The sequence below is a fragment of the Diceros bicornis genome, chromosome 32, assembly GCF_020826845.1.
Source record: "Diceros bicornis minor isolate mBicDic1 chromosome 32, mDicBic1.mat.cur, whole genome shotgun sequence".
NCBI classification, from domain to species: domain Eukaryota; kingdom Metazoa; phylum Chordata; class Mammalia; order Perissodactyla; family Rhinocerotidae; genus Diceros; species Diceros bicornis.
Window position 1 is genome coordinate 20846228 of NC_080771.1, and position 25684 is coordinate 20871911.

Below are 25684 nucleotides of genomic sequence, written 5' to 3' on the forward strand. Positions count from 1 at the left end.
AAAAAAAGGAGGAGGATTGGCAATAGATGTTAGCTCAGAGCCGGTCTTCCTCAGCAAAAAAAAAACAGGAGCATTGGCATGGATGTTAGCTCAGGGCTGATCTTCCTCACAAAAAAAAAAAGAAAACTTTACTATTTCTTTACATCTTGCCTTTCACTCACTCAAAAGTGAGAAAGGGAGAATTTTTTTGTTCTGAGAAGTATGTTAAATGAGGAAATGCACAAATTAAGAGGAAACTTCTACATCTCTGTTCAACACGTATTCCAAGGATTATAACATCCAATACAATTTGACATCAGCTTCTTAACATAGTCAATATGGTTCAACAAAGCGTGTTCAGCATTTTGCTACCTTCATCTGTTGTACATGCTGTGCTGCAATTAAACAGCTACTTAAATTTGAGAGAAGCAAGACTTTAATGAAGAATGCTACAAGTTATAGACAGTAATTAGTTCTCATATTTTAAAAAAAGATTACAGAAAACACTTTACTGAAATTTTTTTTTTTGCTAAAAAGACAGTCTTTAAGGATGTCAGAGAGAGACAGCAAGCACAACACAGTACAAAAGGAGACGGGAATGTTAAATTCCAGTGCAAGACACTAACACAGCACAATTAGGGAATCAGGCGGAAGCAACCATTTCACAAAGAATGGAATTAGGCATTTATATTCAATCAGGATTTTTTTTTTAAGCTTTAAAAGTCCAGCATAAGGAAAGGAATTGGGAAGAGAGGATGGAGGGAGGGGCTAAGCTTAGCTACAATCACCATTTTACCAAAAAACACACTGGTTCAACCACATGAGAAGTGGAGGTTAAACCTGCCTACATAGCCCAGCAAATATTAAGAGCAAATGCCAAGGCAGTCAGGTCTAGGTGTTGATGTCACCACTGGCTAAACAATCTTTAAAGGGACTCAGATTCCACCAGGACTGGTCTCTCATCAACCTGGGCTCATGACAGACGAAGTTCCTTTGCATTTGCATCAGAAGGCCAAAGCTTTACCTGGAACAAGTTCACTCCAAATAATGCTCATGTTGCTGGTTTTAACAGGTCATAGAGTCATGAGTGGCTCCTAACAGACTCCACCATTTCCTAGGAGAAGGTTCTACTGATTACTGGGGATTTAAATTCAAGCAAACCACTAAAGAAGGGAAACACTAATGATATTCTGGCACTGTACAAGCTATGTGCCTGTCATCTCTGCCAAGGACATGGGGTGGACTTGGCTTTGTTTCTCAGCTCCGTGATCTCCAACAGTGATGAAGTGGAACTGGGACCTCCCCCACGTCAGAGGAGGATGCCCAAAATTCTCATCTCAGCCCAGCTTCTGAAAGAAACAGCAGACTATCAGGGGCTATTATTAGGAACCATGCTCCTGTGAATTCTGTGGAAATGAAAGCCTGTTTCAGTTCATGCCAAGTCTTTTCATGGTCCGCCAGCGATCCTTAATCATCACAGCTGTTCGGTTAACAAATGGGTAATTTTTAGAAATGGCAGCCCAGTTTCCTTCCCCGTATTTCTGCACTCCAGCCTTGACCCATTCGCTTTCTTCTACAGTCCACTTCTGCAAAAGAAAACCAAAAGATTTATTACAACCTATCTCTCCGCTTATTCACCTTTTCATACAGTGAAGAGGTAAACTCAAGAACCCCAGGAGAATAATCTGAACCCAAAAGAAGGGTTTACATTTTTAAAACATGATATAAATAATAAGTTAACACTGTGGATTTGGACATTTAATAATTTTCAATGTCTTGCCATTTCATCCTCAACTATTAGTCACTTCTGCATTCAAAACTTCAAACGTGTGTGTTGTTCATGGTCGGGAAAATGTGTCAGGTTTCTGTCCTATTTTTCTTCCAGAGAATAAGTGTTACTTTAATTTAGTTTGGATTATCTCAAAATCGCAAAAAATTTTTTTACCAGGTGCATGGGTAGTCTGTGCCCAGGAGATGTAGGTATATATTTTACCTCTGTTCTACCCACACAACCAGAAAAGATCAGAAGAGAGAATTTTAAATTACCTGCTTTTTTGTTATACTGGTTGCACTCTCTTCACCTGGTGCTGCTGGAAAACATTAAAAGTAGACTCATTTCAGAGTTCACCTTTCTCTGCACAAACCACAAGAAAAAGACAGAGAATGTCCCTAAAGGGAAAACTTGATTCAAATTTCACAAACTTTGAAAAAAGAAGACATCGCTAAGGGATAATTTGTTTTTGTCCTTTGCTTGCAACATACCAATAATTTCAGCCCATGAGAATCTGTACAAAGCAAATACTTCACAAATAGTCATTTAATAAATGTTGTATGATGATGGATTTCAGGCTCTTTAGTAAAACCAATATCATTTTCTAAAATTACTGTGGTATTTAAAACCCTAATATATACACACACACACATTTTATATATATACACACATACATATATGTGTATGTATATACGTGTGTGTGTATATATATATATAAAATTTCTGCTTCATAACCCCTTGCTAATTACTACTTTAAAATAACAGTTTTACTGTTTTATATGCCAGAATTTTCAAATCCCTGATCACTTTATATAAGTACAATTCCTTAAACAAAAGAACAGAATAATAATTATTGCTTCCTACTCCAACAGACCATGCGAGATCTGCTCAAACTCCACCTGCTAACCATATGGAAAGAGATCAGGTCTCAAAAAACATGGACCAAGATAATTTTTTAAAGGGCCAGAGGGCTACAGGAGGGTAATACAAGTATAAAAGACATGCATGCCATTTCAGGCCAATGAGAGCCAGTTAAAAAGCTGCAAGAAAAGGCAAAGTTGCATAAACATATAAAACTTGCTACAGTGTCTGCCTCAGCAGATGTTACTGTCCCAGCAATGCTTCCTAAAAACAATGGATGAAGGTGGCTCGGGCAAATGATACTTATGGGAGATTACTTATTTTTAAATCATGAAGTATTTCATACTATAGTGGAAGCAGATTTCTAAAGCTGACAAATCTAGACCACACTGGAAGTGGATATTTTCTAGAACTTTCATATCCTGTTGTTTTTAAATATTAAATGCCATTTTTATTGATTTTCTGTTACTTCCTCCATTGTCCGTGTGATCTTGATCTTGCCAACCCTTATTGCCAATGAAGGTACTTTTTAAGGACAAAACCTTTGGGATCAGCAAAGCATTACTGTTGTTGCTGCATTACAAAAGTCTGTAGAATTTCCAAAATTAAGGTTTAGCATTTAGATATTTCTATTAGAATGCAAAATATGTGGTGGGAGAGATTCTAATGCAAACGCTATGAAGTTTAGTATTAATTATGGAAAAGCCAAGTTTCTCATCTTAGAAAAAAACATTTATATATAGAAATTGATAGATTTTTTACTTAAACAAGAAATGCAAGGAATGACCACTTCTACCTTTTTTAATTAAGACTTTAGGAAGAACATCAACTACAATTAAATGTACAATTTATTAAAACAAAACTAGGAATTTTCTTTGAATATAAAGTGCTGCTTGGACAGTCTCCATTGTTTAATGACTAAAGGACATAAAACTGATTCCTTATGAATCAGTTCCAATGAGGAAATTATTTAACTTTTTCTAGTTTGGAGACAAGCAGTTTCTGGAACATTAATGTGACAGTAACATGCGTCTACACTTGAGCAAGCATCAAGGAGAGACCAAGGAGAATCTGCTAGCTTACCCTGAACTTGAAACAGTTCTTCTTCTTCCATCCAGGTCTCTTTTTCTTCAACCCCATTAGAGCTGTTCCACTTGCTTTTGGGTAATCTGAGGGGAGAGAGGACAAGGTGTAAAACAAATTCATCCTAGGTCATCCCATTTTCTGTCCTTGGCTCACTCACTGTTCTGCTCTGACCACGTTCGAGATTCACCTACACACAACTCAAATCCTGACCTGGCCAGGCATCTCCATGTCAACATCCTCTGGGCTGCAGGACCACCCCTCAAACTCAGCACTGAATACCTCACTATCTCCCTCAAAATCTCTTCATTTTCCTGTTTTTTTTTTGGTTTAGTTTTGACTCTTTTAAAGGTCTCAGCATTCTTCAACCTAGAAACTGCAAAATCCCTCTCCTTCAGACATGCCCTATTCCTATCTCTGGACTGCTCTCCTTTCCCTCCCCATCCCCCTAGTCCAAGCCCATGGTACCTTTCACCAGTATTACACCAGCCTCTTAACTGGAGTCTGCCCTGAGCCCCTTCCCCTTCCTTCCAAAGCCACCTGAACAATCGTCCTAAAATTACCCCATCCCTCCTCTATTCCGTGATGGCTTCTCACTGCCTAAACGCCTATAGGGGCGAATCAAGATCTTCCAGTCTGGACCCAGTCAGCTTCTCGCCACCAAGGCCTCCTCTCCCCACAAGCACCCCCACCACACCCACACCCGCACAAACAGCAGAGCCACACCCTCTACTCCACTTTTCTCCTATAAACTTTGTACTTTCCTGCCTCTGTATTGACTGTTCCCTCTGCTTGGGATTTCCTTCCCTGCCAGGTGAAATCCAACTCATCTTTCAAGGCCATAATTCTCAACAAAGCCTGCCCTAACTACCAGCCCCCAACACACACAAAAAGCCCAGCTCCTCTGCCCTTGTGGTAGTTTTCCACTTTTTTAAACAGCCATTTCGCAATGCACCCCTAAGCATAAGCATCTTGAAGGCAGGAGCCATATCTTCATCTGTCTACCCCAAACACAGCACTGGACATGCACACTAACGGGAGCTAGAGAAATATTAGCTAAACTAATAATGGGATTATCAAAGAGCTGCAAAGGAATTATACTATCAAAGATTAGAGTGGTAAGCAAACAAGAACCTTTCCTGTGAACATGAAATATTAACTACTTGGGTGTAACCAAATAAAGTCCCAAAGCTGAAGAATAATCCAAAACCCAACTTATTAAATAAATGAAAATTATAGGCAGTCTTTTCTAATCAACTTTAACTGTGTTTACCTGATTGATAGTATGACTGCCCTGGGAACAGAACACAGCGTAAATCTGACCTCAGAATTATAACATCTTTTACAAAACAAACATGCAAAGTATCTGAATTAAATTTTGAAGAATTTATACAGATCAAAATGACCTGTAAAATTTGACCAAGAGAACAGAGACAAACTTGTGTCTCCTTCCCCTGTATGAAAAGAAATTTATTTTTAAGTCTATCTGGGTATTTTGCAAATGCGTAATGAAAGCAATTTGCTTAATAAGTGCATAGACTTGAAAAAAATTCCTTGAGTTCTGTAAGTTTTCTATGAAATTACCTAAGTAGCTGAGACAAATGGTGAACTATTTACTTTCCTTTGTTTTTAAACTGGATATCTCCAAAAATGTTACTTAAGAGAATAATTCATTTGCTTGAGACAAAGTGAAAAAAATTACAAGGTTTTTCCTTGTCAGGATGTTAACTGTGTTAATTACTCTTTATAAATAAAAGTTAGACAGGATTACAGTTTAAGTTTTCTATCTACTTATCCCAGTGCTGGGATAAAACTGATTTTAACCTCTGGGTCCATCATTTTCACCTGAGTAGCTGTTCAGTCTTCCTGCAGACAATCTTCATGGATCATTTTGGTAACCTCCTGCTCCTCCTCTGAACTCAGCATTTATTACGTGTACAAATGTTCTTGTACTTCCTAACTTCTCATGTTGTGGAACAGGCCGAGATCTGGGTCCTCATCCTAACTATTAGGTGGCTGTGCAGTCCTGGGCAAGTCAGGTCACTTCGTGGTCCTTGCACTCCTCACTGGTCAAGTTAGAATTTGACGAGCAACAAATGGTCTAGCGGGGTCTGATGGATGATCTAGAGGGCTCGGCAAACTACAGTCTGTGGCTGCTGGTTTTTGTACTGCCCCTGAGCTAAGAATGGTTTTTACATTTTCAAAGGGTGGTAAAAAAACAAAACAAAGCAAGAATATGCGACAAGAGACACAAGTGGCCCATAAAACCTAAATTTAATCATTTGCTGACCTTTCATAGAAGTTTTGGGTATGACCCCTTAAATTGCAAAAACTAAGAATTATTATTATTTTATTTGGTTAATAAATATCTGGTAAGCACTTGTCCTGTGCCAAGTGCCATGGGCCACACAAAAATCTAGTAGTCGTGGCCCTGCCCCCTAGGTGATACACCCTAATCCTGCCTTCCCCGCCTCTAATTCCACTGTCCCAGCTTCCCGCAGGTCCTGACTGCTCACCTGGAAGCAGTCTCCAGCCCCGCTCCTTCTCTCCTTTCCCTAGTACCTGTTCAAAAGCCCTCAGTAGTGTCTCATGAGGCCTTCAGATTAATTGTATTAGAATTATCTAGGGCATAGTCAGAAAAGCAGATTACAGAGCATTCCCCTGCCTTTTCTAATTCATAGTCAGGAGCCTAAGAATATATATTTTCTTAAACATTCCACAGGTAATTGTGATAGGAAGCCCAGCTTGAGAACCTCTGCCTGATAGAAGACAATAGGAACTCAAGATCTGGCCCATCTACCCATCCAGACTTTTCTCCCTTCATCCTCTCTGTGCATTGTATTCTCCTGCCATATGGACTACATGACATTTTTCAGAGCATACCAGGTTTTCTCATGCCTTTATGCAAGGGGTTCCTGCTGCCTAGAACCCCCTAGGTCAACATTTGCCCCTCTACAAGGTTTGCTCCACCCACAACTCTGCTGAGCAGGCTCAGCTCTTCTTCCCTGGAGTTCCAAGGGCACCTCACATGCACTTCCTTTAGAGCCAAGGTCACGGAATCTCTTTTTTCTGTAAAGGGCTAGACAGAATCTTCAACTTTGCAGGCCTTAGTGTCTCTGTTGCAACTACTCAACTTAGTGTAGCATCAAAAGCAGCCACAGACAATATGTAAATGATGGGTGTGGCTATGTTCCAATAAAACTTTATTTACAAAAACAGGCAGCAGACAGATTTAGCCCAGGGGCCGTAGTTTGCCAACCTCTGCTTTCAAGGACCCATCATACTTCATACCCTTGACACATGAGGTGGGTATGTCCAAAACCCTCACAAATCCTCCCATTTAAAAAACCACTTGAATCATGCACTCTCTTGAGTTTCTTCATCTGTTCATGGAGCAATACCTAGATTTTACAGCACTGCTATGAGGAGTAAATGAGATCATGTATCAAATGAGAATAAAAGAGTGTGGAGCTGCATCTGCTTGCCTGGCCAATGACTCACTCACTTCCAAATGCAGGTACTGGTGCATATAGTGCAGATTTGTGCCTGACTATAAATCGCTCATCAGAGGCCAAAGCCCCTCAGAGCACCTAGCACACGCATGCCAGAGCACAGGTCCCCAAACAACTACAACAGAGGACAGTAGTAGAGATAGCAATGGCTTTGTGAGACCACTGAGGTGATCACTTACAGCAGGGTGACCAGTGGAGACTCATGGAAGAGGCAGAATTTTCAGAGGCAGCTTGGTGTATATGGTGTACCGGCCATGGCCTTTTGTGTCAAGACTGACTAGGATTAAAAATCCCCAAGCCCACATTTGCCATTTTTCAGCTGTGTGATTTGAGGCAAGTTAAGAATCTTCCTCATCTATAAAATGGGGCTAATATATCACTCACAGAATGAGGATTGTAGAAATTCAGTAAGATAATACATGAACGTGCTTGCCCACAGAAAGTACTTGGTCAACATCAGCTTCTTTTCCCTTTGAAGGGCAGATGGGATTCTGACAAGCAGTGATGGAGGGGTGACAGTCCAACCGTGGGGAATGAGAGGAAGCAAGAAGAATACAGTAGTAGAAACAAACACAGTGTGTCCAGACTGAGCAAGCTGACCAGTTTGCCCGGAGGAAGGATCCACAAGACGGCACAAAAGGTAGCAAAACTGGAAAGCCAGGTTGGGGGTCATGACAAGAGCAAAATGAAAGCATTCTAACCACTGCCCCACAGAACCTAGCAGAATGTGAGAGATTAGTATATATTTACTGAATTTGCCAAGTCTCAAATGCTCATAGAAGGTGTGAAACTATAAATATTCATAAATCTCTTTTAAGGATCAAAGTATAAGGTGGCCCAATTCAAACAAATTTCTTTTAACAAACAAGACTAATATTTAGTAGTCATGGTACTCAGAAGTTTGCTAAAAATGAAAGCAGCGATGAGTAGGAGGCTCTGAAACCCTGCCATCCTCACTCATGCCCTAGTGCAATGCCCAGAAGCCCCAGTGTGGGACTTGAGAACTGGCAGGGATGGCTGTGTTGTCACTCCCCACTCCCGAGTCACATTCTAGCAGTCTGAGCAAGCCTTGGTGGTGAATAACTTAGCTGAAAGTTAACTTCCTTCACAGAAGCAATACCAGGCCCAACCAGGACCACCAACCAGCCCCAAAACTGCTACAAAGAAGGTCTTCATACTTGGGATTCTTCCCCCCAGGGAGGGGCTGGTTGAGAACACTGGGCTTGGATGGTGACGCTGGATCGACCTCCTGGGAGGAGTTGAGGCCTGTGCTCGGCTCAGTACTCTGGCTGTCCTCCTCCAAAACCAATCTGCTTATTGTCATGCGCTTGTTCTTAGGCTGCAGTTCAGAGCCACCCTCACCCTCAGCAGGGGCTGAACTTTCGTTTTCATCTTTTCTCGGTCTCTTGTTTTTGAGGGCTGGTGATGGTGGGGATGCTTGATTAGGAAGTACCAGATCTTTCTGGTCCAGTTTTGAGAAGGCTGCCTCAGAATCTTGTGCACTGGACAGAGTCTTGAAAGCTGCTTTCAGAGTCATAATTCCAATGGTGGTTGGAGTATTCTGTAACTGCCTACAAGTAAAGCAAACATACAAAGACCAGTTTTACCACTGTTGATACCCATCCAACAGCAACAACTTTTTCAAAGTGTGAAGCTTCAAATTAGACAGAGGACTCCTCAAGTTCAGGACTCTTCATTTAAAAAAAACAGAGGTCGTTTGATACAACCTTTATTTATAAAAGCTTCCATTTGTAAGTGTAAGTAAAGGCTTTAAATATGATATATAAGTTGAACTGTGGAGTTCAAACTCCAAGTAAGAGAAACTTAAAGGAACTAGGGTCAATGATACTCTCTCCAGAGACCTCTTTAGCCAGTGGGCTGTCTAACCCATTTAGTCTGTTTGGACTAAAGGAATGCTTTCCATTATGGAAGAACTCTGTATAGTGCCTAACAACTATAAGTCCATCTGGACAACCAACTGATAATCCAGCAATCTCACTCTGAAGTCTCAATTCTTCTTCCAGTTGTCCCAGTCCAATCCTCATGTGAGAGAGATAAAAGACTGGTCTCCATTCTGCCCCCTTTCTCCTACAATACACTTACTTATAAATGGGACCTTGAGAATTCTCAGAGTAAGAAACCTGCTAGACAGTCTTGGAAAAATGAGAAACTGCCTTTTCAAAATAAAGTTAAGTTCATCTATCATTTGGAATAGCTAGTATGCTTTAAGTAAAAACTTAGGAGATGGCAAACTGGCAGCCTGCAGGCCAAATCCACAACCTATGCAAGTTTGTTTTTTTTAATTGGACTAACTGGCAATATTCAAAAATTGGGAAATCTCAAAAAAAAATCTGGACATCTCACACAAAAATTTGAACTGACGATTGAGCATCCTTGGACATTCTCACATAGCCAACAATCACACAAAGCTGAAAAGCACACCCTCTCTGGTTCACAGTCCTGTGTTCTCAACTGTATTATCCTAGACCCTCTTTGCTCCTTTACATTTCCTACCAGGCACCCCAAGGCATCTGAACTTGTGACCCCTGCTTTAGCAACTGGTCTTGGGAATCTGATTCACAAGACTGAACACTCTATTAAAAGATCAGGTATCCACAAGGAAGTACTGACTAGATATGAGCAAGCCAAGGAGAGAGACACAGAGGAAAGAACCTTTGAGGAATAGTCAGTCAGGAACTTCTGTCAGGGATCTGACATCCCGTCTTTAATATTCTCATTTTCCCAGGGTGTGCTCTGTAACTCCCACAGTGCCATGTACGAGTAATCCAGTAACATGTCAGTAGGTCAGATTAATTAGGAGTAACTAACTAATCCTGCTCAAAGAAGGAGACTGTGTTTCTAACAGACCACTCCAATGTTTCACCTAAGATCACAAAAGGGCATCCCTCTCACCTTGTGGGTTCTCTGAGTGGCTTTTCCACCGGCTCTGGTGCTGGCTGTTTATCTTCCTTCACTGTAGTTGAGGCAGCAGACTCAGATTTCAAAGCCTTTTTGGCCATCTGAAAGGAAAAATGCCATCAGGAAGAGGAATTCACAGAATTTCATTAATTCTCCTCTTTTTTCACTGTGAACATACACAATATGCAAACATGTTCACTTACAAATCCAATCTAGGCATAAACTAGAGGAGGACATAAAAAGGGAGAATACTTACAAGAATTATCTCAAATTCCTTCCTTCTTTCCTTCCTCAAAAAATGGCTCACAGGTTTCTCTACTAAAGGGGAACTCAAGTTGGAGTGGTGCTAACCATCTTGATATTGCAAGAATTCTTTAGCCTTTTGGACAACAAATAATTATGTGATTTTACTTCGTATCTCCTCTTCCATCCTTGCAATCTCATCCCTAATCTAGTCTCTGAATCCCAAATACACTTTTGGGGTCAGGTACAAAAGTTGAACTTTTTTTTCAAACTTAGGATAACTAATGTTTATATTACTGTCTTTTTGTTTGTGAATAGAATTTTTTATGACCCTATTTCCACAAATAAGTTTTGCCTATTAACAACTCTTTGAAAATCCTTACTTATACCACATAAAGCCCTGAGTAGGCCAATCTTGCTCTAACTCCAACTGCTCATCTGTCTCCCTGTGACTGAAGTTTTATACATTTCCAGTCAGTCCAGTGTTGTTCCATTTCATATATGTCCATCTGTAAGGAGTGACGTCTTAAAAGCTGAGAGTTCTATCCTCACCCAAAGTGGCAGGTTATTTTCCAGTTACCTGGAATACAAAGGAAAGGATCCTAGGCCAGCCTCAGGTATTCTGACACTTGCTCCCTGAATATTCCAAACTATCTGCTTTACAAATAATTTGAGATCTGCTAAATGATACTAGGATCATTGACACTATCCTAATATGGGCCTTGCAGATCCACTGTTACCAGCTAGCATATTGTCAACATTCTCAAAATCCTGGTTTAAAAAAAACAAAACCCTCTCACTAAGTTTTCCTTTATCACAGTCCACCTTCTAGGACAGACCGGGTTCTAATATTTCCACATGCAGTCTTGAGCTCATTGCTTTCATTCTTTATGCTTATCTCTTTGATCCAATTAAAGAATGTCTTCATTTGGCCTCTTCTGCCTTATCATACTTCTAGTCACACCTTTTCTCCAGTTATGCCTTCTTCCTGTTAACAACCCCATCATACCAGATCTACCAAAACACTCTTCCTCCCAAACTTAACTCAAATTTCATCTCCTTTGAGAACCACCATCAATTTTAAGAGAATGTTCTCCTACTTTGACCATAACAGATTAATCACATGTAGAGGAGGTAAAAATGGAGGTGTGGAGATCAGAAATGTTCCATTTGCCTTAGAATCTCAGCTTCTGTACATTTAAGACATTTAATTAAAGAAGATAGTGTATATAATTCAAAGTCTTTTCCACACATTTACTCTTTTCACTTCTAAAAAGAGGTGTCCTTTTCTAATTGCCTGCACATCCTCAAGGTCACATGATGGTTATTGGAAGAAAAAGCCAAGGCCCACCGTGAGGAGGTAGGGTTCTGTGTCATCCAGGTGACTCTCTAAGAAGCGCAGCATCTTCTGCTGGAAGGTCTCATAGGAAAAGTTCTGGATGACAGGGTGGGCCAAGTTCTTTTCACGGATAATGTTCAGGAGATCATTTCTCAGCTTCTACACAAAGGACCAATATTTGCAACATCAGAAAGGAGAACTCTAGTAAAAATTCAGCGATGATTAGTTGAGACAACACTATCAGAACTTTCCTAATGCTGTCAGTGAAAATCACTGCTACATACATAAGAAGGGGAGCCTACCACAAAGAACAGGCTAGTAAATTATCAGATCAACAGCGGGTTACTATGCAGCTATAAAAAAAGGATGAAGAACTTAGGATCTAAAGTACCTTTAAACATTTACAAAAAGATTTTAAACTTTCAAAAAACAAAACAAAAAAGATGCCCACAGCTAATATCATCCTCAATGGTGAAAAACTGAAAGCTATCCCTCTAAGAACAGGAACCAGACAAGGATGCCCACTGTCACCACTCCTATTTAACATAGTACTGGAAGTCCTAGCCAGAGCAATCAGGCAAGAGAAAGAAATAAAAGGGATCCAAATTGGAAAGGAAGAAGTGAAACTGTCACTATGTGCAGATGACATGATTTTATATATAGAAAACCCTAAAGAATCCACCAGAAAACTTTTAGAAGTAATAAACGAATATGATAAAGTTGCAGGATACAAAATCAACATACAAAAATCAGTTGCATTTCTATACACTAACAACGAAGTAGCAGAAAGAGAAATTAAGAATACAAAACAAAAAAGATGAAGAAGCTCCTTATGTGCTAACATAGAATGATCTCCAAGATATATGAAGTGAAAAAAGCAATTTACAAAATGCTCAAATTAGTGTGTAGAATATGCTCACATATGTATATGGGAAGGATAGGAAGAGTGGACATATGTGTATGTCTGTATATACATACACACACACTCATTTGCTTGCATATGCATAGAATATCTAAGAAAGGATAAAAGAAAACAACACTGGTTGCCTCTGAGGAGAGGAATGAGATGGCTGAGTAAGAGATGAGAGAATTTTCACCAAGTTCTTTTGTTGAACCTATTGAATTTTGTATTATATACAAAATATACGTGTATTACCTTTTCAAAAACTAAAATTTAGATTTATAAAGGAAAAAAAAAAGAGCAGGGTGCCAAGAGAGCTTTTTTTTTTTTTTTTTTGTGAGGAGATCAGCCCTGTGCTAACATCCGCCAATCCTCCTCTTTTTTTGCTGAGGAAGACGGCCCTGGGCTAACATCTGTGCCCATCTTCCTCCACTTTATATGGGACGCCGCCACAGCATGGCTTGCCAGGCAGTGCGTCGGTGCGCGCCCGGGATCCGAACCAGCGAACCCCGGGCCGCCGCAGCGGAGCGCGCGCACTTAACTGCTTGCGCCACCAGGCCGGCCCCCCAAGAGAGCTTTTGTCACCAGAAAATAGAGGAGTTAAGTTCTAACCAAGGCAGACTCTCAAGTCTGCAGGATCAGCATTTATATAAATAGAGTTAGAAGTGTTACAAAACTTGATAGCCTAATACCTGGTGCCAATCACTTAAATAAAGTTCTGTCACAAACCAGACAGAAATGGGCAAGTACATGATTTATGTAAATTTGTCTAATAAAAAATAAATTTTGAAAAGCCAATATAACAGTAAGTTATCCTGGATATAAAAGACAACATGCTAAAGGCGGTGAATATTTAAAGGTGACTATTTAGATAACATTCCTTACAAAGAACCCTTTCCCTGTTTCCCCACAAAAAACAATGAGATGGATTTAAGTCATGGGAGCAAAAAAAATATCAGATTTACCTGAGTTGTGGGGTCCTTGGACATATGTTTTTTCAAAATTTTTGAAGCCTTTTCAAATTCTTTGTTTTTGATACAAATAATGACAGCCTACAAAAGAGGAAGAAAACCTTTTTGTTTTAACTGTTATAATAATGACAGATGTAATCAGAATATCAAATATCAAAATAAACTCTACTAAAAAGTAAAACTGAGTCTTATATACCCAAGAACTTTTTCCCATTCTATCAAATTCTTGTATTTAAAAACTAACAATTATTGTTTAAGCCTATGAACAACTGTAAGCTCTCTTTCAGTTTGTAGGGTAGTAGATTTTCAACATTACTTTGCATTTTTAAAGACAAGGCTGATACAGCAAAATCTGATCTGCTGGATTACAGACCATTTACCCAATTTGAATAGGGCCTCCTAAGAAAGGCAAAATGGACACAAGTCATTCCAGGTCCCCAAAACAACTGGTTCTGTTCTTTTGGGATGCAAAAGCTTTGATGTAATGGTGGGAGAGTGGGGAGGATATAGTGTGGAAAAAAAATAAATAAGTGATTTGCTGACCACAGAGTTGTGCTAGTTTCATCCAGGAAAGGCCTGAGGCCAGTTCTGTAGAAGAACCAACACACCCTCTCACTACTGTAAACCTCAGCTGACAACTCCAGTTAAAGTGTGCAGGGAATTACTGAGATGAACAAACCCAGCTCATCCACAGGGAGCAAAGAAAGAGGACAAAGTTTCAAGCAGGATGAGAAGGTCTCATCAACCACAGAGAAAAAGAAGAGTCCTTCGGTAAAGAAACACCAAGAGAATATATGTAGAGGGAAAATAACCGTCATGGAAAATTAAAATGGATATTTTAAAAACGTGTACATGTTAGAAAAACCAGGGAAAACTTGGGAGCACTTGGAGTTATCTAACAGGGTAAAGTAACTACTTCAAATCCTGTTTCAAAGAGAAGTATAAGAAACATACCTCACACTCAAAAAAGGGAAGGAAGGAAAACTGGGCGTAGATATTTTCAGTCTTCACATGGAAAAATTTAAGCAGGTACAGACCAAGAGGAGGAGGAAGGGGAAGGGAATTCAGTAAGTATTAATCTCTGGTGATTCTGTCCTCAACATGCTGAGCACAGCCATACAGGGCAAAGGAAACTGGTCAAATGCTCTTGAATAGCAGGCACAACTGAAAGTTCTTGCTGCCCAGGTAAGGTACAAAGTCAGTCTTTTCATTTTAATCAAATGACCATATTCACTTTTACATCATTTTCAGTAGAAAAACTATACCTATGACTATACTTACTTTCTTGAAGAATACAAAGATTTTACTTTTTATAAATCATTTAGGTCCTATTATGTTTTTAAATTTTATTTAATTTGCATACAGTAAAATCAACTCTTTTTTTGGTGCACTGTTCTGAGTTGCAACACATGTATTGACTTCTTTAACCACCACAATGAGGATATAAAACCATGGATCCAAAGGCCTCTCTTGTGCTGCCCCGCTGTAGTCACCGCCTCGCCCATCCCTAACCCCTGGCAACCACTCATCTTTTCACTGTTTGGTCTCTTCAAGAATGTCATTTACATTGAATCATATAGTATATAGCTTATTTTTTAAAGGATGTAGCCTTTTTTTAAAAAAATGTTTTCTTATTGATTGGTTGATTGATTGATGAAGGTTAGCTCTGAGCTAACATCCATGCCAATTCTCCTCTTTTTGCTGAGGAAGACTGGCCCTGGGCTAACATCCGTGCCCATCTTCCTCCGCTTTATGTGGGAAGCCTCCACAGCATGGCTTGACAAGAAGTGTGTCAGTGTGCGCCTGGGATCTGAACCCGGGCCGCTGCAGTGGAGTGCACACACTTTACCACTACGCCACTAGGCCAGCTCCCAGGGATGTAGCCTTAAGACTGGCTTCTTTCCAGAGCAGATCTGCAAGCTGGACAAAAGACTAGAGGAAATTACCCAAGCTGAACAGGTAAAAGAGAAAAGAATGAAAAAGAGTGAGGACAGTCTAAGGGACCTCTGGGACAACATCAAGCGCACTAACATCCGTGTTATAGGTGTCCCGGAAGGAGAAGAGTGAGACAAAGGGGCAGAGAATCTATTTCAAGAAATAATAGATGAAAACTTCCCTAACCTAAGGAAGGAAACAGACATTCAGGTACAGGAAGCACAGAGAGCCCCAAACAAGATAAACCCAAAGAGGCCCACACCAAGACACATCATAATCAAAATGTCCAGAATTAAAGAGAGAATCCTAAAAGCCGCAAGAGAAAGACAAGTTACATACAAAGGAAAACCCATAAGGCTATCAGCTGACTTCTCAGTGGAAACCTTACAGGCTAGAAGAGAGTGGCACGATATATTTAAAGTGCTAAAAGGAAAAAACTTACAGCAAGGTTATCATTCAAAATGGAAGGAGAGATCAAAAATTTCCCAGACAAGCAAAAATTAAAGGAGTTTGTCAACAAGAAACCAGTGCTCCAAGAAATGTTAAAGGGACTGATTTAAGGGGAAAAAAGAAGACCGCAAATAGGAAAAATTATCTATTTCCATGATAAGAGGGTAATGGATACAAATGCACAAAAAAGAGGTTAGATATGATATCAAAAACATAAAATGAGGGAGGAGGGGAGTTAAAGAGTAGAGCTTTCAGACAGAGGTCAAACTAAAGAGACCATCAATTCTGTATAGAAGGAGAAAGGAACAGAGAAGGACTACTAAAACACTGAGAAAAAAAAAAAGTTAAAAAATGGCAGTAAGTACATACTTATCAATAGCTACTTTAAACGTCAATCATGCAAAGTGAAATAAGTCAGAGGGAGAAGGTCAAATACCATATGATTTCCCTCATTAAGTAGTAGATAATAACAACAACAAACAAACACATAGAGAGAGAGACTGGATTGGTGGTTACCAGAGGGGAAGGGGGGAGGGAGGAGGGCGAAAGGGATAATTCGGCACAAGTGTGTGGTGATGGGTTGTAGTTAGTATTTGGGTGGTGAACATGATGTAATCTATGCCAGAAATAGAAGTATAATGATGTACACCTGAAATTTATACAATGTTATAAACCAATGTTGCTGCAATAAACAAAAAATTAAAAAAAAAAAAAAGAAAATACTGGCTTCTTTCCCTCAGTATAATGCTTTTGAGATCTATCTATGTTGTTGCATTATCAATAATTCCTTCTTTCTTACTGTTGAGCAGTATTCCATTGTGTGAATGTACTACAGTTTGTTTATCCGTTCACCCACTGAAGGACATTTGGGTTGTCTGCAATTTGGGGTGATTATGAAGAGAGATGCTAAAACATTCAAGGTACAGGTTTTGGTGTGAACTTAACTTTTCATTTCTCTAAAGTAAAAAACCCTGAAGTGGGATTGCTGGGACATATGGAAAATGTATGCTTAACTTTATAAGAAATGGCCAAACTGTTTTCCTGAGTTGCTATACCATTTTGCATTCCCATCAGCAATGTATGAGAGTTCCACTTGTTCCACATCCTCACTAGCACTTGTTAGTGTTAGTAATTTTTTTTTTGGTGAGGAAGATCAGCCCTGAGCTAACATCCCTGCCAATCCTCCTCTTTTTGCTGAGGAAGACCGGCTCTGAGCTAACATCCATGCCCATCTTCCTCCACTTTATATGGGACGCCGCCACAGCATGGCCTGACAAGCGGTGCGTCAGTGTGCGCCCGGGATCCGAACCCGGGCCACCAGCAGCAGAGCGCACGCACTTAACTGCTATGCCATGGGGCCGGCCCAAGTGTTAGTATTTTTTAAAGTTTAGCCATTCTAACAGGTATGTCCTAGTATTAGTCACTGTGGTTTTAATTTGTATTTGACTAAAGGATGTTGACTAAACGATCTTGAACATCTTTTTATTTGCTTATTTGCCATGTGTATATCCTCTATGGTGAGACTTTTGCCCTTTATTTAAATAGGGTTGTTTTCTTTTGAGAGTTCTTTATATATTTTGGATATAAGTCCTTTGTCAGATATGTGACTCGCAAATATTTTCTCACAGTCTATAGCTTGTCTTTTCATTCTCTTAACAATGTTCTTCTCAGAACAAAAGTATTAAATTTTGATGAAGTCTAATTTATCATTTTGTCCTCTTATGGATCATGCTTTTAGTGTCATATGTAGTAACTTTTTGCCTAAGTCCAGGACATGAAGATTTTTCTTTCATGTTTTCTTCTAAAAATTATATAGCTTTACAGTTTACATTTAGATTATGATGCATTTTGAATTAATATTTGTGTGAGATGAGTTTTATGTCAAGGTTCATTTTTTTGCATATGGACATCCAGTTGTTTCAATACCATTTGTTGAAGACTATCCATTTTCCATTGAATTGCCTTCACATTTTTGTCAAAAATCAGGGTCATATTTGTGTGGGTCTATTTCTGGACTCTCTTCTGTTCTACTAATCTGTCTACAGTCATGCGTACTATAGCTTTCTAGTAATTCTTAAAATTAGAGTCCTGCAAGTTGTTCTTTTACAGAATTGTTTTGGTTGTTTTAGTTCCTTTGCCTTACCATATGTATTTTAGAATCAGTCTGCATCTACAGAAAATCCTGCTGAGATTACGATTGGAATTATATTAAATCTGTAGATCAACTGGAGCGAAGAGACATTTTAACTATAGTAAGTCTTCCAATCCATAAACATGGTATGTCTTTTCAGTTTCCTTTATTAGGTCTTAATTTCTTTCTTCAGCATTTTGTATTTTTCCACATTCAGATCCTGCACGTGTTTTGCTAGACTTGTACTTAAGTATTTCTCTTTCTTTTTTCTTTTGGGAGCTATTATAAATGGCACTGTTTTGGTCATTTCATTTCAAATCGTTCACTGCTAGTATATGGAAATCTGATTAATTTTGGGGTGTTGATCTTGTATCCTGAAAGCTTGCTCAACTTAATTATAGTTTTAGTATATCCATGGGATTTTCTATATAGACAGTCCTGTCATCTGCAAATAGGTACAGTTTTATTCCTTCCTTTCCAATCTGTTGCTTTTTATTTCTTTTCCTTGACCAACTGCACTGGCTATGTCTTCCAGTATGATGTAGAATCAAAGTGGTGAGAAGGGATATCCTTGCCTTGTTGAGATGTCAGGAACAGAGCATTCCATCCTCCACCATTAAGTATGATGTTAGCTGTAGGTTTTTTGTAGATACCTTTTATCAGGTTGAGGAAGTTCCCTTGTATTCCTAGTTTTCTGAGTGTTTTTCTAATCATGAACTAATGCTGAATTTCATCAAATGCCTGTTCTGCATCAATTAATATGATCATTTTTTTTTTCTTCTTTAGACTAATAGGGTGGATTACATTGACTAATTTTTAAATATCAAACCAGCCTTGCATTCCTTGGCTTAGTTTCCCCACTCTGCCACACATTAACTGCATCTACATGCAGGGCTAAGCAGCAGGACAGTTAAAAAAGCAATGCAATTTGCTCCAAGTTCTGGGGAATCATAGCCCCACTGCTAAAAGAAAAGGTTCTCTTCGTTCAGTTTTACGTGCCTGCCCTGCTGCCACCAGTGTAGTATTGTCTGGGTGCAGGGGCAGGAGAAAAGGGAGAAAAGAAAAAAAAACCTGGGATTTCTTCCATCCTCTCTGACCCTTAGGAGATCCTTTTCTGCTCAGACCAGAGAGAGCCTATCTTGGAGTTCTTTTTGTTCATACCTGGATTGCACTTCCAGGTTTCAGGAGCCTTCAAGTCCAGGCCAGGCAATACTGGAGGGAAAAATGGTAAACTACTTATCACCAGTTTGGTGGACCTTCAAATTCTGGTCTTCTTCCCCATCTGCTTACTACCACTTATATTTCTGAGTCCTCAGATGGCTCTCCACGCATTCTGTCCGGGACTTATACTTGCATTAAGGGAGACAGAAGAGAGTATGTTTCCTCTATCTTTCCCAGACCTGGAAGGCAGGTCCTACTATATTTAATTTGTGAAACAAGAAAGGAAATGTGAATGCTTTCAAAATTAAAATTGAAAATCTGCCTCCAAAGTTTGTGCTCTGAGCTTATCTTTTAAAACTAAGTATTAATTTCCTGGGAAGTTTTTTTTTTAAGAGATGAACCATTGCTTTTCACTTGAGAGTTTTCAGAAATAAGTATAATTTCTTCTCTTATGTATCTGTTAAGGTTCTTAGGGTGTAAGCAATAGTGATGGTCTCTGGGTAACTTAGACAAAAAAGGAAATTCCAACCACAGATTTTCAATAGAGGTAAGATAGGTTTATGTTGGGGAAAATGCAAGCAAGCATATAGGAGGAGAAAACTAAAGCACACAGAAATGAAGAAAGGCTAAGAAGCAAACTCAGAAAGACACCAGGCTGTTATGAGAAGCAAGAATGCTCAAAAAGCCTTGACAAAAGCTTTTTGTTTCAAGAAATAAAGTTCCAAGAGAGAGTGTCTGAGGCATCAGGCCCAAAGAAAATCAAGGTGCTGCTACCTAAGGTGCAGGGGAGAATGCTGCACAGCAAAAAGCAACAAGTAAATGCTCCCCCAAGAACATGCCATACATGTTATTCTCCTCTGTTCTCCACAGAAATCTAACTGAGGAATCTCTCTTTTAGTTATGAAGAGATAACCAAATGTAGTCTCAATATTGTTAACAGCTTACAGAAGCAGTTCTCAAACTTTTTGGTCTCAGGATTCCTTTATATTCTTAAATGTTAATGAGAACCCCAAAGAGGTTTTATGTGGGTTATAGCACCATATTAGAAACATAAAACTGATAAAATTTTAAAATATTAATTCATTAAAAAAATAATAAATTCATTACAGGTTAACATAAATATCTTTATGTAAAATTACTATATATTCTAAGACAAAAGTTTAATAAGAAGGGTGGCCTTGTTTTACATTTTTGCAAATCTCCTTAATATCTGGTTTAATAGAAGAAAGATTCTTATCTGCTTCTGCATTCATTCTGTTGCAATGTTGTTCTGGTTGAGGTATATTAAGAAATCTGGCCTCACACAGATAGGAAGGTGGAAAAGGGAGGAATATTTTAATACCCTTTCAGAAAATTATGGATATTCTTCTTTGACTCTACACCAAACTTTGGCAAGTGAAATTTTCATCATCTGTTACATTAAAATCTGTTAGTTTACGTTGCACTTTAAATGATCTTTTACTCCCGAATGATTTTGTAATATAATACATTGATCATTTGGAAAATATTAGTTCACTTATACAGATTATACAGATCTTGCAAACGTTGATACCTTCATTAAAAATGTTTTTTTAAATCATAGTTGTTAATACCACCATCATCTTATCAGAAAAGTCTAAGTATTGGGAAGTTATCAAGCACATGAATACAAGTTTTCCAAAATTCTAATTTTCACTTGAAAGTTTCAGTTTTATCACTGGCAACAAATACTGTCAACTGTTTTCCTTGAAGTAATAATAAGTTCACTTTGCACTTTCTATAGGACATGAGTGCCAGACATCTACATCTGAATAACCAAAGTTTGTCAGTTCTTTCAAGTAAAATGATGTTCCATTAAAAAAGTAACTAGATCAGCATGCAACTCTAGCAGTCACACAAGTGCTTTTCCTGAGGACAACCATCTCGTTTTGGTATGCAGCAGAAATGCTTTAGGCAAACTTCCTATTTTGTCACACAAAATACTGAAAAAGATGTTTGCTCAAGGGTCTACATTTAACAAAATTAATCATTTTTACTGCTTCATCAAAGACATTCTTAATTGAAACTGGCTTTTTTTTTTAACGGCAAGCATGTGGCAATGAAGACTACAATGATTACTAGTATAATTTACCACTGCCTTGGTCATGCTAAGGCACCAGCAATTTTACCCATCATTGCATTTGCACCATCAGTGCAAATGGCAATGCACTGAAAAAGTCAACTAACGTTTTAGCATTGTTATAAAAATAGTTTTGACTCTTGAAAGGGTCCCAAAGACCTGCAGAGATCCCCAGATCGTACATTGAGAAGTTCTAACTTAACAAATAACCTATTTGATAAACTTAAAAAAAAATTTAATATACTTTTAAATAAATTATTGTGACACTTTACAAAGCTTAAAATGCAACAAAAAGTCTCATTGAGCCTAGGTAGCCCCAGGTATTTTCCCAAAGATGACCATTAACAGATTCTGTGACTCTAAATGAGAAATTTAAAAAAATAAATTGAAGAGACAAGTGATATAGTATCATTTAATAACTAGAAGATCAAGGTAATTGTGGTAGCCAGCCTCTAAAATGGCCCCCCAGGGATCGCCACCTCCTGCATAATCCCATTCCACACACTAATCCAAGAGTTGGTCTGGTCTGTGTGACCAAAAGCATACGACAGAAGTGACGATATGTCATTTCTGAGATTAGGTTATAAAAGACTGCGGCTTCTGTCTTGGGCTCTTGATCTCCTGGATCACTTGCTTTAGGGAAGCAGCTACCATGTAAGCAGGTAGCTATGGAGAGGCAAGGAGCAGAAGTCTGCAGTCAACAGCCAGCGAGAAAGTGAGTCCTGCTAACAACCATGTGAGTGCACATGGAAGCAGATCCTTCAGTCTCAGGTGAGTCCTGAGATGACTGCAACCCTTGCAGACAGCTTGACTACAACCTCATGAGAGACCTCGAGCCAGAAACACTCAGCTAAACCACTACCAGAATCCCAACTCTTGGAAACTGAGAGAGAATATTTATTTATTTATTGTTTTAAGCTGCTAAGTTTTGGGGTAATTTATTGCACAGCAGTAACAGTAATACAGTAAGTATAACAAGAGATCTGGTAGCTGAAGGGAGTCAACATAAGAAAATGGTTGACTATTTTGAGGGAATTTGGATTTTGCTAATACAATGAAGCCCCCAAACAAAAGATCTAGAACTTAAATAATAATAAATATGCGGGGCCTGCGGGGGCCGGCCCTGTGGCTTAGCGGTTGGGTGCGCGCGCTCCGCTACTGGCGGCCTGGGTTCGGATCCCGCTTGTCTGGCCATGCTGAGGACGCGTCCCACATACAGCAACTAGAAGGATGTGGAGCTATGACATACAACTATCTACTGGGGCTTTGGGGAGAAAAAGGGGAAAAAAAGGAGGAAGATTGGCAATAGATGTTAGCTTAGGGCTGGTCTTCCTCAGCAAAAAGAGGAGGGTTGGCATGGATGTTAGCTCAGGGCTGATCTCCCTCACGCAAAAAAAAAAAAAAAAAAAAAAATTGCAGCTGAAAGATGGAAGCCCACAAAGACTATAGCAGAAGAGGGGCCAGAAGATAAATCTACAGCCCTAGTGTTCTGAAGGAGTTGCATTTCTGAATCAGCTAGCTGCTTAACAGGAGTTACATGAATCACTCTGAACTGGTACTATTTCTTCCCATTCAAAAGATCCTTAGCTATTCTGAAAGGAGGCATGGATTTCTCCTCCCTTGCTAAGATGTCTTTTTTGGCATTTTCCCTCCACACAAACCTGACTTACCTATACTAAAAATCTATTCTTGGAATTATTCCTCCTTGGAATTGGAATCACCTAAGCATTCTCTGCAAGACCAAAGTAGTTCCTGCCCAAGGTCCTTAACTGAATAAATAAAACATCTGTACCTCACACACACAGGTTGTTTTTTAACAGGGTACCTGAGTACCCAGCACAAAGCCAAGGGACAGAAAGTCTTCCTCAATAAGCAAGGTTTATCCCCCCTACCTGAGCTCCCATCCTTTTAGAGGATATTCTTTTCCTTCCTTACCAGTTTCCTTACTCTTCCCCACCAAGGCAATCCTGAGCTGGTATTCTTCAGTCCCTACCTCTTCATCTGCTTCCACACCCCCAGCCTTGGTTATCAGAGAAGAAAAAGTTTTTTCTGACTGGTTCCCATGGCCACTTCTATGTTTTAAGTACAAATAAGTTCTACTACTTGAAGCTACCTGAGCCAAGACAAAGTTACAGCCCCAAACTCTTAGACATTCCACTAGCTTTTTTCTTTCTGTGCCAGCATCGACCATTACTGTTTTTCAACTGGCTGATTATCCCAGCACCTTTGATTCTGTTTGTTCAAAGGGAATGTTCCCTAAGCCTCTCTTTCTGCAGACAATTGCATGAAATAGCTCAAAGTCAGCTCCACATTTCCCAAGGCCCCAGCTATTCTCCTTGCTTTATTATAAACAAGGGTGACCAAACCCTAGGCCAGTTACTTCTAGCCCTTTCACGATGCTCCTGAATGGTGTAACCACCACCAAAATGTCAGCCTTCAAGGCCCACCCATTTCTTGTGTACCGTGGCCCCTACTGCCAGGGCCACAAGGAAGACCACCAAAATCACAAAAGCTGAGCACCTGCATTACCGGTTCTTTCCAAGCCTGGGTTGGGAAGGGGTCACCTGTAGAGATAACATCTCTGTGTGTGTATGTGTTTGAGTGTGTTCACTTGCTCTCTCTCCATCTTTGTTTTTCCTCCACCTCACACAAGAAAGATAAGCATTGTATCCTCAAAGACCTCTGATTTTTGTTAAAAGAAAAAAGAAATAAAAATAGAGCCTTACAGCCTCCTTGACCAGTTTTCTACTGGATTCGACCACTGCCTCTGTCAGTGTAAATTCCGTTTTAATCATCTCCAGCACATTGATAGCTGATTCCAGTGGTGTGAGCTCAGCCTCCATATCAAAGGAACAGTCTAGGACAAAGAGCACAGTTTTCACTTGAAGCTATTTTCTTTCTAAGGAGCAAAAAAAGTTATATCCAAAAATATGTATATATTTATCGAAAAGAAACATGCAAATGTAGTAAGATTTGCATTAAACTTGCTGACACTGGCTACAGGCTTACAAACATGTTAAAGGGTCCAAATTCAAATCAATGAATTTGAAGTGACTATCTTTCAATAATTTTCAAGACAGGTAAAAATTATTTTTTAACACATGCATTTGCATCTCAAATTTCAGGATACACACATCCTCCTCAGATACAAGCGGCCAGAAACTGAAGACAGTTTTGCTAGTCAAGTTCAATTCAGAAAAAAAAATGTGCTCATAGTCTGAAAAACATTCTACTATGGGGGAAAAGATGGCCATCTTAACATAACTCACTTTAGATAGCAGCAAAGTTGGGGCGAGCAAGAAACAGGTGGGAGGAAATAAAAAACACAGAAAAGCAGCCAAGAGAATCTTAACTGGAGAAAACTAGAGCCAGAGAACAGACGCATCCTAGAAGGAAAAAGACCATTGTGATCGAAACATAGCAGCGCGCCTTAATCCCGAATCCTTCAATTCCGGATGTAAGTTTGAAAACAACAACGTAACCATAAATAAGTAAGCCCAGAGAAGAACACGAAAATAGCCATACCTAAATTTTCCCCTTCTTCAATGCGCGACAGACACTGCATAACCCGCAGCAGCCGGGACACGGTGTGCTCCTTCCCCAAGGGCCTGACAAGCAAAGCTGGGAAAGAAGGCAACGTTGGCTCGGCGACCCCCAGCCCCGATCCCCGGACCCCAGAGATCCGCTTCCAGGCGCCCCAGCCTCCCCCCGGCCGGCCCTCACCCTGCATGATGTCCCGGATCTGCCTGAAGTCCCCGTACCGGCTACTCCGAAAGGCCCGCAGCGCCTCGTGGAAGTAGAACTTGAGCACCCAGCGGTTGACCGCCTCCTCCAGCTGTGCCTCCCCCGCGCCCCGCTCCGCGGCGCCCCCCAGCCCCGACTCCTGGCGCCCCCGCCGAGCCCGCCCGCCGCTGCGGGACGCCCGCCGGCCCCCCGCCCGCCGGCTGCCGTCGCTGCTCCCGCCTCCTCCCGCCATCGCGTCCGATCGCCGCGCGCCCTCCCCGCCCTCCCGGCCAGGCCGCTTCCTCGACTGTGACGCCCCCGGGTCACGCACGACGCCCGGGCCGGAAGCGGGGCTCGCCGTCCCGGTTCCCGCGGCCATGATACGGACGCGTTCCGAGCCGCCCGCGGGCTTCTGGGAGGGAAAGGACCTAGGGGCTTAGCCCCCATCTCGGACACCGTAGTTCCCCGTGTGCTGGCCGCAATGCCTGCTGGGGCTTGAAGTCCACGCTGCTCAGGCAGGCAAACCAACCGGGGTTTGCTGTCAGGGGTCAACTTTACTCGGAAATTGTGGAACGCTATACTAGAGACGCAGAACTGTGTATAAGAT

At 40.3% G+C, this 25684-nt stretch overlaps 1 protein-coding gene across 3 annotated transcripts; it reads right to left on the reverse strand.

Moving 5' to 3' along the window:
• Positions 1-225: 225 nt before the first annotated feature.
• Positions 226-25465, reverse strand: TERF2 (telomeric repeat binding factor 2). Of its 3 annotated transcripts, none has more exons than XM_058528138.1 (10): positions 25078-25465; positions 24880-24975; positions 24081-24211; positions 13574-13660; positions 11720-11866; positions 10120-10226; positions 8385-8777; positions 3695-3780; positions 2026-2066; positions 226-1565 (listed from the first exon to the last, which is right to left on the reverse strand). In XM_058528138.1, the coding sequence occupies exons 1-10, from the start codon at positions 25454-25456 to the stop codon at positions 1407-1409; spliced, it is 1626 nt and encodes a 541-aa protein (XP_058384121.1). In that variant the 5' UTR covers positions 25457-25465; the 3' UTR covers positions 226-1406. The 3 variants fall into 3 exon arrangements, with proteins under 3 accessions (XP_058384121.1, XP_058384120.1, XP_058384122.1); XM_058528137.1 differs by having other exon boundaries at positions 2026-2069; XM_058528139.1 differs by lacking the exons at positions 226-1565; positions 2026-2066 and adding an exon at positions 2082-2113.
• Positions 25466-25684: the final 219 nt, after the last annotated feature.

Bases quoted from the DNA above. Each gene is read 5' to 3' on its own strand.
- TERF2 (XM_058528137.1), bottom strand. From the start codon at position 25,456: ATGGCCGCGGGAACCGGGACGGCGAGCCCCGCTTCCGGCCCGGGCGTC. The intron at 8,778-10,119 runs GTGAGAGGGATG...CTTTACTTGTAG, and splicing joins CCACTCAGAGAACCCACAAG to GCAGTTACAGAATACTCCAA. The intron at 1,566-2,025 runs GTAATTTAAAAT...TTTCTTTTGCAG, and splicing joins CCAGTATAACAAAAAAGCAG to AAGTGGACTGTAGAAGAAAG.